The 16,233-nt window shown below is 39.8% G+C and overlaps 1 protein-coding gene across 1 annotated transcript in view; it reads left to right on the forward strand.

Annotated features, from left to right (window-relative positions):
- nell2a (neural EGFL like 2a) overlaps positions 1 to 16,233 on the forward strand; it is a 392,213-nt gene that overhangs the window by 286,722 nt on the left and 89,258 nt on the right. Inside the window, exon 14 of the mRNA XM_034176080.1 lies at positions 9,514 to 9,636. Coding sequence (XP_034031971.1) covers positions 9,514 to 9,636 — 123 coding nt within the window. The remainder of the gene's footprint in view (positions 1 to 9,513; positions 9,637 to 16,233) is intronic.

Here is a 16,233-nt window from a genome sequence, read left to right on the forward strand (position 1 = left end):
TCAGGGACTAACTAAATACTTTTTGGCCCCACTGTAGGTTGAAGAGTACTTGTATTTGCAAATCTTTGTATTCTGTTTTTATCTACATTTTACACAATGTCTCAGCTTCATTGGAATTGGGGTTGTACAAAATATGATACAGTAATTATCTGTTGCAGTGAAACTCTTGTCAGATTTAATGTTATATGCTAACAGCATTAGCACTTTAGCACTTTCAGCGGTTGTCGGTAGCTTCACCTGTTAGCTCCACTTAATGTATGATTATTGGAAAAAAATATGTGGTTTATAACTTTTAATGTCCACAACAAAGTAAACCATTAGGATAACCACCACACACTCCCCAAAAATATGATTTAATAAACAAACAAAGACTGTCTTTCTTGCGTCTTCTTCTTCTTTCAAGTTTATTGGTGGACTGCAACCCAACACGACGCATTACCACCACCTACTGCGGCGGAGGTGTTTGTGCACCAACACTTTGTTCGAAAAGTGATGCATTTTTCATTCAAAAAATATGTTCATGAGCCAATTTGTTCATAAAGAGAGCTGTTCAAAAATCAAGGTTCCACTATACATGTGAAAACAAACCTCATTAACAGAGTTAATAAAGTCTGTTATCATATGGCTATGACAGAACGCACACTCTGATCTGGCTGATTTCGGGTCTCATATTTTCCCATATCAAACCATTACCATGACAGTCGGTCCGTATCGTGTATCAGATTTATGATTTTGTTTACAATTTTCAAGGTGTGAAATAAAGCAAAACAAAAAGTGAACAAAGAAATCATGAGCGACAAAGAGGACCATTCTCCGAGCGAATTTTATTACACTGATGAGTTTGAATTGGAGGAATTAACAACAAACAGGCTCAAAATGGACATGCAAAATGAAGACCAACAACATGAAAAGACAGCTCAGAACAGCCATATAATAAACAAATTATTAACCTTGCTTGCTGCACTTGGTCCGTACTGTCAAGACCTCGGTCTGACATTTTCCCGTACAGACCTTTAATTCTTTAATAATCATACAGATTACAATTCCCTCTATTTTGTAGAATTTACAAGATAGTTCAACTGACATTTGAAATTACTACTAGGATATATATATATATATATATATATATATATATATATATATATATATATATATATATATATATATATATATATATATATACTACAAAATAGAGGGAATTATAATCTGTATGATATATTATTTATGTATTTTTTTGTGTGTGTGTCCTTGGCTGAGAGTTTCATGACACCTCTCCTGAGGCAGTCTTATATTCTCCCCGTGCACTCTGGTGTAGTCAGCACTGAATTCATGGCTTTGATTTACGGTAACACTGTGATATTATTGTTGAGAATGTTTTGATTTATTCACTGGTGTATCCTCCCAGCTTTTATTGCACTTTATCAGATTTTGTGTCCCATCCAGAGGTTGTCCTCATTAGAAGGAAGAGATTTGTTTGCCAGTTGGATGCAACATGTCAACATAGGCCGCTGCCATTAGTCACACTTGTGCACTGTGGGCGAGCTATAACACACATAACGAGCCTGCAAAAACAGAAAGTCTTCCTAGCTGACAGCAGTGCCCGTTTGTAACCCTCAAACAGTTGCTCAGAAATGCAAAATTCTACGTATTAAAAGATGCCATCTCATTAATGTTTTGAAGGCGGAAGATGTAAAGACTCATTCTCTTGTCATTTTGTTCTCAACTCAGCTGGCCAACTATAACGTCATTGAAGACTGAAAATTAAATCTGAGCATTTCTCACTGATAAGTGAAAAAATACCAGCTGTGTGTGAATAATTGGCACATTTACAGTGAAACTACATGTTTAATCTGTAATTCCTCTCAACATTGGTAATGTGAAGATAATGGCCCCATTTTCTGAGAGGTGTGGCAGCCAGGGGAGCAAGCATTAAGCCAAGTTGGTACTTTTATGACAGTGAGATGCACTATGTCTGCCAGCACAGGGCACACTGTGCAAAGGTGAGAGGAGGAATGTTCAAATTAGGGAATGCAAGGTAAAATTTGGTATTTTGGTGGAAATTGCATATTCAATGTAATGTGGAAAATGCACAGGTGAAAGAAAGTTCCCAGAATGTGATAAAAATCTCTAAAGTGGAACAGTGTGAAATCCGGGTAATTTGATCATAGCTGGAGGAGAATTGTTGCTGCAGGAGGGAATTTGTGTGTTTCTCATTTTCTTTCTTTGTGCAACTGCTGTGCTTCGACAAGAACACAACAGCACAGACTCTGTGTTCATTTGGACACTAACTACAACAACTACATTGCCAAGTAGGGCTATTACAGTAAATCATTACCGTATAGGCCTCCACACCTTCCCCTATCATGCAGCAGGAGCTCCCGTTGGGCACGGCGACATTATTTTTAGTTCTGTTACATTCTGACATCAATCAACATGATATCGATATCGCTTCAGTATCAATCTTCACATCAGAATATAACATTGATAGACTGACAAAATGTAATTAATCTAGCCTGCATTTTAATCTATTTTTAATTTATGTCAAGGAGTCGTTATTTATTTACACAAAGCAGCAGCGTACTTTCTACATTGCTTCAACATCATTTTGCCTGCTGGGATTTTACTACCAGTTTTAAGGGGAGACTGTTGTACCTCAGGGTCCTCAAAAAAACAAACCAAAACAAAAAGTCACTGCTGTGGTTTTGTGACCCAATATGAGATGTTCTGGTATGTTGACTCCAAGGAAAAAAAATGTCTCCAATTACAAAAAAATCTATTTCATTCCAAACTTTGCAACAAATGAACAGATGTTAATTGCACATATAAATGTTTGATGTGAGAAAATCTGTTACAGGTAGTATTCGGTGTGTCAAACTACACAGAACAGGTTGAGACAGACAGGAAGCTAAAATAACAATGGCAGATTAAATCCAGTGAATTTTCAAAATCAAACACCCGTGTAGCTTATGGCTCATATTTTACTTCCTTAATAATATGAATAACAACATTAAACATGATTAAAACATACAAAAGAGAAACAATGCAACAACACAAACTACTCACCCAGAGTAGAAGCGCAAAATCCATGAAAAAATGTCTAAACAAATCCTGCACTCTAGAATGCTACTGGTGGGATCTGAAGCTGTGTGCATGACTGATTAAAAATACTCGACTTTTTAATGTTGCTCCTAGTGGAATCATATGAGTTTGTGTCTGAACGTTTTGTCAAGAGACTAACGTAATGAGGCTGGTAGCATCAGGTGCTCTGCTCAGCGCTTATCTTGCTGCTAAGTCATTTAAGTTGAGGTGATATTTCAGGCTGAAAAAAATTCATATCATAAAAAATGTCAAAGAACAAAGAACAGTGTCCCTGTCAGCAGTTCCATCTAGGTGTCTTTTCAATGTAAAGTCATACTTAGCAAGAATCAACACGAATCAGGCTGAATCAGGTCGAATAGGGGGAAAAAGAGAAACTTCGAGGTGCGGTCAGGAGGGACAGACATTCCTATAGCCATGTACGAATGCCGTACAACCACATAGAATATGGGTGGATCCCATCTTGACTGATTCATGCACACCCATGCGTATGCACACAATTACTGTCCAAATGTAGTTGGACAACACTATGAATACCCAGAATACTGTTAGAATGCACTAAGAATATAGATAATGCACTTCCAGTGCCAGATAGATGCGGTTGATTGCCACCCAATGTCTAAAAGTCTGGAAGGCAAACACGAGGAGAGGAAGGTGTGAGCCACTGGATTTTGAAATACATCCAATGTATAGGCCGGATACATTGTCGTGTGTCAAAGCTGCCAATCGCACAACATCATTTACCCACTCCCTCACTGCCTCTCTCTCTTACTGCCTCCCTCCCTCATGCACACTGACCTCTCAGCAGGACACTGCGCCATCAGAATGAACATGCGTGTCCCACACATAACGGACTCCCTGCAACGTGCGTGTACAGTTGAAACGTGTACGGTGTACAAGGTGCTCCGCAACAGCGCAGCGACCAGCTTTTATGAGCACACACAGGCACAGTGAGGTGATCAGATGATCCAGCCTCACACACGCACAGTGCGGTGATCAGTTGTTATGAGCGCACACACACACGCGCAGCGGTTCATGTTGAACATAATATTACAGATACATTATCTAACCCATAAGTGGGGATGTCATTGTATCTGTAATATCATGCGTATTATGGATGTAACAGCCGGTTCAGCCACGCATGCCCTGCTCCATGGCTCTGAGACGCTTCTTTGACTCACAGTGACACACGGTGTTTTCAGTGTGATTGTGCAATGTTCACATCTCGTGCACATGATGATTGCGTGCCACAGACTTTGCACATTACAATATTTCCTTTGCGCACCCCGAACAGGATGCACAGGGGTGCAGTCCTGGCTCATTTGGGGTACAATCGGGACGTGCCGGCAGGATTTGATGTGCCTGAACCATGTCGAGGTTCCCTCAAACGTGATTAGATTAGGTCGGATTTTCATTTGGTTGGCATTCAGGCTCATTCAGCCTCTAGGGTGACGGGGAATAAAGTTCCCTTTCAAAGGGCTAAATAAATAAAATTTTTGTCATATTTATAACTGTACTGTAATGAAAGGGTCAAAGGGCACCATGCCCCCCCCCCCCTTTATTTATTTATATGGATGTGGTATTTGGTTCTATAATGAAACAATCTAAATTACAAGCAAGAGCACATCAATGTTTTTGCATGTTTAATCCCTCGAGATAGGTGGAAAATATGTCACTCTTCTTCCAAAAACCAGCACAGTTCACAGGTCCACATTGCTACACTCAGTCACATAACGTTGACCCAGATGCCATTTTTAGATTGACACACTGGCCTATTATAACATACGGCTGGTATTTCTGCAAAATAATCCCCCAAACAAGTCTTACCATATACATTGGCAGCAGTGACCAAGAGAAAATCAGACATACGTATGTTAATTTTTCATGATCACATTGTTTGAAAATGTGTAATTTCTGAAGTTAAAATGCCACCCAAATCCCTTGGTTTTACAGACCAAGGTCTTTGCAGCCCAGTAATGAGTAAAATCATTTACTATACAATAAAAGACCAAATTTGGACAAGTTGATCTTTGACGCATACATAAGGATGACGGCCACAAAAACTATTCACAGTAAGAGGATGGAACCTGCAAAAACATTAAAAATGTTCACTTTTCAATGACTTTTCATAGAAGTGCCTGATTATACAAAACAAATCATACTCCAAATCCCCAATATGAATGCAAATGTACCCCACAAATAATTATTTTCACGTACGCAATCGTATCTGCAAATTTTGCAATTACAGGACTTCTTTGAAACTTTTAGTATGCACAAAACATTCTTGTGCCTGCAGCTGCAACTTACCTGTAACTGTACATGTTTGAGGCATGAGGAAGTGCAAGACCTCTTCAAAAAGTTCAATATGTGCAAATTAACTCAGTCTTAGAGAAGAAATTCATACACGTAAGATTAATTTAAAGTTGATATAGCAACTATTTGTTGGTGTCTAAGCCCTCAGTGGGAACACACGTTCCCTTAATTTCCTTATACTTTAACTTAATTAAGGGTGGATACAGTAATTTGTATTATCATATTTACATTATTATACAGTTGTATGCAAAATTTTGGGCACCCCTGATAATTTTCATGATGTTCCTTTATAGCACTAATTATTAGAACACAAAATTGGTTTGGTAAGCTCATTGACTCTTGACTTCCTTACACAGGTGAATCCAATCATGACAAAGGGTATTTAAGGTGGCCATTTGCAAATGTTTCTCCTCTTTGCAACTCTTCCAATGAGTGGCAACATGGGAGCCTCTAAACAACTTTCACATGACCTGAAAACAAAGACTGTTCAACATCATAGTTTAGGGGAAGGATACAAAAAGCTATCTCAGAGATTTCAGCTCTCAGTTTCCACTGTGAGGAACACAGTGAGGAAATGGAAGACTACAGGCACAGTACTAGCCCGAAGGCCAAGAAAAAATCTCAGATAAGATGAAGGATGGTGAGATTTGCATTAAATGTAAGTTAAATTCACTTTTTAAAATTTAATTTAATTTAATTACTTGTAGCTGCTTACTCCCCAACATTGGTAACAGTCACAGATAGAATCACAATATTAATACGTATAAGATGAATTTTCAGCTGTTATCAATTACAAAATCCACCAACTCGTTTTCCATGTCATCACAGCCTTCTGGCTGATGAGTACATGATGTGCTGATGTGCGAATTTTTGTCCATTACTTTTTGCAGTAAGTTTTTGGTTTATACCATTGTTTCATAAAGGTTTTGGAAACAAAAGTATCTAGAGGCTCAAGATTTTACCCTCTTCCATGAAGGGACTGCGAAGCTTGAACATCTGTTGACAAAGTGTATTGAAGCCAAGGGAGGACATGCTGAAAAATAATGCAAGCATAGTCTTTATCCTGTGACATTTTCCATGTGAGGCCCCATCATAAAACTAGCAACATTTTTTTTGTACAAAACATGACAGCAATTGAGGTTTCACTATCAATGCCATTAAAAATGCAAAAGCTGCAGTGTGTCTTTGGCTACTGTTGCCACGCATAAACAGTGAAGACGTGTATGAAGTGATGAAGCGATGAAGATGTACCCACTTTAAATCTTAAATACCAAAGAAGAAATGTTTGGAATAATAAAATCATGAACATCAAATAATGAATATTCACAGGATAGAATGAAACACTAAATATAAAATAATGAACACAGAGTTCAAACAATATAAAGAAAACCACAACCAAGAGAGGGCCATACTAAAATACAAAATGGAGCGAAATGGGGACTCATAATCACAAAATGGGGGTAAAATGTAACAAAATGGAGCAGAATGAACCAGACTGAATAAGTACTTTTATGTAATGTTTGACTTTTGTTTTTTGTGAGATGCGCTCAGTACATGTAGTAGGGGCAGGTGTGCCATCTTGCATTCAAAAGATGAAACTTCATTTAATGGGTCAGTCTGCTCCGTTTCATAACGTTTTACCCGCACTTCATTATTATCAGTCCCCATTTTGCCCCATTTCACTAAAAAATGAAGTACTTAATTGAATCATATTTGGAGTAAGTCTGCTCCATTTCGCTACATTTTCCCCATTTCATTATTATCAGTCCCCATTTCGCTTAAAAATAATAAAATAAAAGTACTTAATTGAATCATATTTAATCATATTTGGAGTCAGTCTGGGTCAGTCTGCCCTATTTCATTACATTTTACCCCCATTTCGTTATTATCATGGTCCATTTCACCCCATTTCACTCCATTTTGTTTATTTTGTATTTTTTGGTATAGCCGCCAAGAGATGCACATGGATACAAATTGTTTTTAACAACAGTTACAATTAGAAGTGAAAAAAATCTTTATTTTCCTTCTTATTTGAAGTGGATATGTTTTAATCAGTTCACATCAGTATTCATTGTTTGAGTGTGGCACATAAAATGTCCCGCTGGCTGTAGATTTGTGGGATTATAGCTTTGTGTCCGTCTCTGTGACAACAGTTGTATTTCCCTGAGAAGTGTTGTTACATTTCTTGAAATACGAGGTTTGTTAGAAAAGCATCCGACCTTTTTATTTTTTGCAAAACCATATGGATTTGAATCACGTCTGATTGCATCAGCCAAGCATGAACCTTCGTGCGCATGCGTGAGTTTTTTCACGCCTGTCGGTTGCGTCATTCGCCTGTGAGCAGGCTTTGTGTGAGCAGTGGTCCACCCTCTTGTCGGATTTTTATTGCGAATAAATGTCTGAACGATTTGGAGCTTTGCTGCATCAAATTTTTCCAGAAACTGTGAGAGACCTCCAGGTGGACACCATTCCGAAAATTCATATGGCTTTCAGGGATGATTTTATGGGGATTACACAGATTAAGGAGTGCTCCAGCCGGTTTAAAGACCGCCCACAGCGTCTGAGAGCACGGCACGCTCCAAGCGCCGATCGACAGGCTGAATCAACCAGATCATTTCCAACGTGAAGGCTTTGTTGATCCGGGACGTCATCTGACTTCCACAAAAATGGCAGAAGACGTGGACATCAGCACTTTTTCGGCACATTCCACTGTTACAGGAGTTTTTTTCATGGAAAGAGAAGTGGAGGGATGCGCCATGGAACCACTCATGGCGCGCACAAAAGCACCTCCGTGTTGGTCTCACAGGACGGCTTTCAGATGGCTCTCAGATGGCTTTTGGTGGTTTTTCAGTCATGTGACTATCCGAGAAATTGTGCATGAGCTGGACATGCCAGGATATGTCCTGTGAGGCTTCATCACGGCATTGCTTTGCGCCATGTGGCTCCACCGCGATGCGTGGAATTCCTCCGCACGTCTGTCTCAATGTTTCAAAAAAGTGCAGATGTCCACGTCTTCCGCAATTCCTGTGGAAGTCAGACGATGTCCCACACAGCGTCCAGTGTGGAAATGAACAGCACATTCCACTGTTACAGGAGTTTTTGTCATGGAAAGAGGAGTGGAGGAATTCCGTGCGTCGCGGTGGAGCCGCATGGCGCAAAGCAACGCCGTGCAAAGCAATGCACAATTTCTCGGATAGTCACACGACTGAAAAGCCACCGAAAGCCATCTGAAAGCCGTCCTGTGAGACCAACACGGAGGTGCTTTTGTGTCGCGCCATGAGTGGTTCCGTGGCACATCCCTCCGCTTCTCTTTCCATGAAAAAAACCTCCTGTAACAGTGGAATGTGCCGAAAAAGTCTTGATGTCCACGTCTTCTGCCATTTTTGTGTAAGTCAGACGACGTCTCGGATCAACAAAGCCTTCACGTTGGAAATGATCTGGTTGATCCAGCCTGTCGATCGGCACTTGGCGCGCTCTCAGCAGCTGTGGGCGGTCTTTAAACCGGCTGGAGCACTCCTTAATCTGTGTAATCCCCATAAAATCGTCCCTGAAAGCCATATGAATTTTCCGAATGGTGTCCACCTGGTGGTCTCTCACAGTTTCTGGAAAAATTTGATGCAGCAAAGCTCCAAATCGTTCAGACATTTATTTGCAATAAAAATCCGACGAGAGGGGTGGACCACTGCTCACACAAAGCCTGCTCACAGGCGAATGACGCAACCGACAGGCGTGAAAAAACTCACGCATGCGCACGAAGGTTCAAGTTTGGCTGATGCAATCACACGTGATTCAAATCCATATGGTTTTTGCAAAAAATAAAAAGGTCGGATACTTTTCTAACAGACCTCGTACTTTCATCGTGTCTCGGCTGTGATTAGCACAGCTGTTCTGAGAAAAAAGAAAACATGTCGTATGAGTGGCTGAGAGCATCATGAACTTTCAAAGCACCTTAGTTCATCCAGCCAGGCAGCTCTGTGGGTGAGAGGTGATTGGATACTGCATGTTTTCACTCTTATTACTTTTCAGTAAAAACATTTTTTTTTTCAAAAAAACAAGTAAGACAAACTGGCCTGTTGAATATTTCTCATGTCTTCTTGTCCTCAGAGCACGACGAGTGTCTCAGTGGGCTCCATAACTGTGATGAGAACGCGTTGTGTTTCAACATGGTTGGTGGTCACAGCTGCTCCTGTAAACCGGGTTACACTGGAAATGGGACAGTGTGCAAAGGTAAGGGCCACCACACACAGGATGTAACATCATGACTGTTGACACTTTAGTGAAAGAATGTAGCTCCAAGTACAAGGTGAACCCGCAAACCAAAAAACCCAGCAAATTTCAAGGAATTTGCTGGGTTTTTTGGTTTGCGGATTTAAACTTAGCCTGTGTAGGATTATTCCCCAAATTTTCAGTTATCTTTGCATAAAAGTTATGTTCTTTTCAAAATATGCTCCAGATGGTATGATTTGTTGGCAAAATAGACCTACAGGCCTGTTATGTCACAGAAGAACATGACTTTTATGCAAAGTGACCAAGATAACTGAAACTTTGAGGAGTGATCATACACAGACTAAAGTTTAAGTCCAGAAAAGTTCAAGGAATTTATAATTTATAGAGTTTATTACAATATTTCTGGGTTCTGTTTTTTTATTTGGGTCACCCTGTATGAGACTCATATGCCGTGTTGTATCTAGGGATGCACGATCCAGAATTTTTCACTTCTGATCCGATCCGATCCCTGAATTTGGATATCTGGCGATGCCGATACTTTTCTGATCCGATACCAGAGCTCTGTTTGCTTTCATATTATTATCATCGTGATGATTTTACATGAAGATTTTCTTTAAAAGAAGACCTGAAAGTTCAACTATAATTTGCCAGAAGGTGTATCTAAGATGAAAGCCTATAGTCCATGGGCCAAGCAGGTTTTCGGTACCAGTTAAGGGGAAAAAAACAACACTTAGAATCCAGCCTCTGTATATCATGACCTACACAAAAATATATGATGACCATCCCAGGATGGTAGCTGTAGCCAGGTAGGAATCACTGAAGAATTACACAGAGGTCAAACTCTAAAATGCTCCAATCATGTTGAAAACTATATCACATTATTTGTCTGATCATAACAATTCCAAAAAGGTATAGTTTGGACTATCTATGACGGAATGTTCTGGAGTTAAGGGGTCAGAACAGCAAAAATGGTGACAAAGGTCAATTTCAGTTTGTACAGGGGTCATATATTAAAGTTCCTCCAATTTCAGTAAAAAATTATGGAAATTATTGTTTGGGTTAATAGGGTTCTAAAAAGGAATAGTTTGCACCATCTGTCATGCTTAGTTATCATGTTACAGGGTAACATATGTCACATGTCATAGAATTCAATGGATGTTGACCTTGTTTGACCTTTACTTTGGAGACAAAGCATTTAACACAGTCAGAACTATTCCATTTATTGATCCTTTTATTTCAACCAATAATTTGCATCATTTTTTGCTAAACATGATTAAACATGATTGGAGCATTTTTAAAGTTTGACCTGTGTGTAATTCTTCATTGACCCCTACCTGGCTACAGCTACCACCCTGGGATGGCTATCATACTTTTTTGTGTAGGCCATGATACACTGAGGCTGGATTCTAAGTGTTGTTTTTCTCCCCTTAAGTGGTACCGATTAGATCAAAATTCATGACTGGCTCATGGACTACTAGATTTGATGTTTTGGTGAAAGAATTGAGTGCTTTTATTTTTTATAGACTTTTATAGCCTTATTTTTATAGACTTAAAGAGAAAAGACAGCACTCTCTCTCTCTCTCTCTCTCTCTCTCTCTCTCTCTCTCTCTTTCTCTCTCTCTCTCTTTCTCTCTCTCTCTCTCTCTCTCACTGTCTGTCCGTCTGTCCCTGTCTCCGTCTGTCTCTCCTCAATTTTCAATTTCATTGGAGCTTTATTGACATGGGAAACATATGTTTACATTGTCAAAGCAAGTGTTAAGAGTAAAAATGAAAAATTAATTCTCTCTGTTTCTCTCCCTCTCTCCAGCCCAGTCTCAAGTTTTCTTTTCGTGTTCCCGTCACGAAATGAGTCAAATTTTCGTGACAGGATTTTTTTAACACACTATTACTAACCCTACTTCTACTCCCAACCCTAACCTTAACCAGAACTTAACCCTACTCCTTCCACCAACTCTAACCATAACCACCCCGAGCGCACCCCCCCGGGCTTCACTTTTAATTTCATGCAGCCATCACGGAATGAATTAAAATGAATTCATGCTGCCTTGACAAAAATGAGAAAAAATTTGGAATCCTCTTCTCCCACTCGACAGCAATCAAAGCAGAGAGCAGTAGCAGCAGTTGAGAGGATGCACAGTGGCTCTTCTCCGGTATCGGAAAATGTCGCGGGTTGGGTATTTCGGGTATTTTCCGATACTTGAATTACGTCGGTATCGGAAGCCGATCCCGAGCGATCGCAGCCTTAGTTGTATCGTTGTATTGTATTGATAGGTACAAGACATTTCTGCTCGTACTCAGCGGTAGTACTGAGTGCGTGGTGCTCTGAAACTCTGAGCAGCTACAAACGAAATCAATAGTATTAGTATAGTATTGTACTGCAATTGCTACTACAAACCCAGCCCCACCGTGAGGTGATTATCCATGTTTCTAACTGTGTAGCTCTCTTATCTTTTCTTTTTACTTTCTGTGGCTACAACACAAAAAATCTCAGAAGCTATCCACTAAATTCAAAATAGTGACAAGTTCTGCAAACATGACCATTTTACATTGTTAGAGGTGGGGTGTTCCCGCCACAAAACCTGTCATAAAGTAACAGTGCTGCAGTACTTTTTAAAATCGTTTGTCTCTCTGTATCACTCCAGTATGAGTGCTGCAGAGATTTGGTACTTGGTACTTTCCTATAGAGGCTTTGCACATGACGTCACAGGAAATAATAAGGATGAATAAGGAGGAAATAAATGCATGAATTAGTTTTTCAGCATCACTCTGAGACAAGACCTTTCTAATTTTAGAGATATTGCGCAAATGCAAAAAAGCAGTCCTACATATTTGTTTAATATACGGATTGAATGACATATCCTGATCAAAAATGACTCCACGATTTCTCACAGTATTACTAGAGGTCAGGGTAATGCCATCCAGAGTAAGGATCTGGTTAGACACCATGTTTCTAAGATTTGTGGGGCCAAGTACAATAACTTCAGTTTTATCTGAGTTTAAAAGCAGGAAATTAGAGGTCATCCATGTCTTTATGTCTGTAAGACAATCCTGCAGTTTAGCTAATAGGTGTGTGTCCTCTGGCTTCATGGATAAATAAAGCTGGGTGTCATCTGCGTAACAATGAAAATTTAAGCAATGTTGTCTAATAATACTGCCTAAGGGAAGCATGTATAAAGTGAATAAAATTGGTCCTAGCACAGAACCTTGTGGAACTCCATAATTAACCTTAGTCTGTGAAGAAGATTCCCCATTTACATGAACAAATTGTAATCTATTAGATAAATATGATTCAAACCACCGCAGCGCAGTGCCTTTAATACCTATGGCATGCTCTAATCTCTGTAATAAAATTTTATGGTCAACAGTATCAAAAGCAACACTGAGGTCTAACAGAACAAGCACAGAGATGAGTCTGTCTGACGCCATAAGAAGATCATTTGTAACCTTCACTAATGCTGTTTCTGTACTATGATGAATTCTAAAACCTGACTGAAACTCTTCAAATAGACCATTCCTCTGCAGATGATCAGTTAGCTGTTTTACAACTACCCTTTCAAGAATTTTTGAGAGAAAAGGATGGTTGGAGATTGGTAATGGAATTGCTAATTAGCTGGGTCAAGTGATGGCTTTTTAAGTAATGGTTTAATTACTACCACCTTAAAAGCCTGTGGTACATAGCCAACTAATAAAGATAGATTGATCATATTTAAGATCAAAGCATTAATTAATGGTAGGGCTTCCTTGAGCAGCCTGGTAGGAATGGGGTCTAATAGACATGTTGATGATTTGGAGGAAGTAACTAATGAAAATAACTCAGACAGAACAATTGGAGAGAAAGAGTCTAACCAAATACCGGCATCACTGAAAGCAACCAAAGATAACGATATGTCTTTGGGATGGTTATGAGTAATTTTTTCTCTAATAGTTAAAATTTTATTTGCAAAGAAAGTCATGAAGTCATTCCTAGTTAAAGTTAAAGGAATACTCGGCTCAATAGAGCTCTGACTCTTTGTCAGCCTGGCTACAGTGCTGAAAAGAAACCTGGGGTTGTTCTTATTTTCTTCAATTAGTGATGAGAAGTAATATGTCCTAGCTTTACGGAGGGCTTTTTTATAGAGCAACAGACTCTTTTTCCAGGCTAAGTAAGATCTTCTAAATTAGTGAGACGCCATTTCCTCTCCAACTTATGGGTTATCTGCTTTAAGCTGCGAGTTTGTGAGTTATACCACAAAGTCAGGCACTTCTGATTTAAGGCTCTCTTTTTCAGAGGAGCTACAGCATCCAAAGTTGTCCTCAATGAGGATGTAAAACTATTGACGAGATAATCTAAATGAAGGGGGTGACACAACAACAGCACCATAAAACAGCAGTGGTAATAATAAGCATGATTGTAAGATATACTCACAAAGTGAGTGTTTGTGGTAACAACAAAGATGCCAACAAGGACTGTGAAAAGAGAGCGGGGTCGGGGGGGCAATAAAAGCAGAAACAAAGAAGAGCAATCAGAAATCACCTCCAAAATTCTTCCATGGCCTAATATCTGTCTGTGGTGAAACTTTTGTCAAAATCTGTGCAGTAGTTTTGATGTAATCATGCTAACAAATAAATAAATAAACGGCAATGGTTTTATTATGTCCTTGGCGAACAACAAAGCATGCTTATTCAAGTAGGTGGTCAGGAAGACAGTATGATTCTTTTATATGACTTACTGTATATACTGAGAAAACCTTCGATATATGAATGTATATGTACATATGTATTTGAGAAAACTATGAGTCTGTGTGCAAATTGGTAAATATAAACATATATGTGTGATACTGTGAACGAATGGGAGGAGTTGCATTAGTGCCACGTAGCCCCTAAACTGAGATGTGGCCACCTGGCCACTCGGGGCTTCACAGTAATGACAAGCATCACAGAGCAACTCACCTTTGCGTAGGGGACATGTGCCAGAAGAGGATCATTACACCGCTCAACCAGGACCTAAGACGTAACCGCCAAGACCACAGCCCAGACAACAAATGAAACTCCACACACATGTGAGTGAGGCTGCCCTGTCATCATGAGACATGATGCACAAACCCCCAGCCTCAACACTGGGCAGAACCCCACAGATAGAGAGGGCCAATGCCCTTCCCGTGATTTCCCTCTGGAGCAAGAGCTGGCAACAGCATGCATGCACACACCATGGAGCTGAGGCTCCTGCACCGGGGCAGTGGGAAGAAACATGTCTCCACATGCCAGCGGCAGACAGGCACCTTTGCCAAACACCCAGGAGGTGACCCATACTACTCAGAGGACCCCCAGATATACACTGTTACTCACCATATGGTGCTGTTGGGTTCTGCCATCGCCGCTGAGAGTGTCACAGCATCATTCTTTGGAAATATTTCATACCAATAGGTATTAGTGTAATCTGCCAAGGCACTTACATAGTTTTGTGCTCGCATTTTTCTGCCTTTTAACAGGATGTTAGAACTAATGAATCAATTTTTATGATGCTTGTGGATGTATTTATTGTTACAGGACAAAGACACTAAATTCTAAGTGCTGATTTCAGTAGAACAGCACTCACAGTATTTCTGTACCTCTGCCAACCTGTTTTATGTCCAGCTCGCCATTTTCTACTGATGTGGGAACTTGAATCAAGATTTACTGCAAAGACCAATTTACAAAGCAGTGAAAATGTTAGTAGAGTTTGGAACCATTTAGCTTGTGTTGCTTATCACAAAGGATCACATCTGTCAACATCAGGCAGGATGTTTTGGAGACTCTTTCTGATGTCATGAGGCCAACATGCAAGGGGAAAAAAAATAACAACTCACCACCAAGCTGTAGGCCCATATCTCTGTTCCTCTTTCACATAACCTGCCCCCAGGCACACTGAGAGAGAGAGCGCAAATGACAAATGCATAACCTTTGTCCTCAGTTGGTCAGGAGAGTAATAAGCATGCATTATAGAAAAAGGAGAACATTTTTCTCCACAACAGTGACTAAAACCCATTATTAAACATAACCGGTCAGAATTGACTCGACAGAAAATGGGAAGAAACTGCCATTAGAGAGTGAAGCAGATAATTGTGCTTTCAGTGCATTTAACAGAGATGTAAGCAATTCACAGATAAAGGCTTCAGAAAGATGAGGTTACTTAGAGTACAGTGTCTAATTAAAATCACATCTCTTGTTGTAGGCTACTGTCAAATATAGTTTCACACATCCAGTAAAACACACAAAGTAAAATCACGCTCATCCCAACCTGAGGTAATGTCCTTTTTCACTGAACATAATTAGGGGGAGGTGATGGTCTAGTGGTTAAGGCGTTGGGCTTGAGACCCCTTGGGCAAGGTCTTTAATCCCTTATTGCTCCCAGTGTGTAGTGAGCACCTTGTATGGCAGCACCCTCACATCGGTGTGAATGTGAGGCATTATTTGTAAAGTGCTTTGAGCGTCTGATGCAGATGGAAAAGTGCTATATAAATGCAGTCCATTTATCCATTTAACATAATGTTTTTTGAGTTATGCAGCAAATTTACATCATTCTGAGAGCATGTGTCATACCTGTCAATCATGACATGATCACCAACCAAGTAGACTGTG

The sequence above is a fragment of the Thalassophryne amazonica genome, chromosome 8 (genome assembly GCF_902500255.1).
Source record: "Thalassophryne amazonica chromosome 8, fThaAma1.1, whole genome shotgun sequence".
NCBI classification, from domain to species: domain Eukaryota; kingdom Metazoa; phylum Chordata; class Actinopteri; order Batrachoidiformes; family Batrachoididae; genus Thalassophryne; species Thalassophryne amazonica.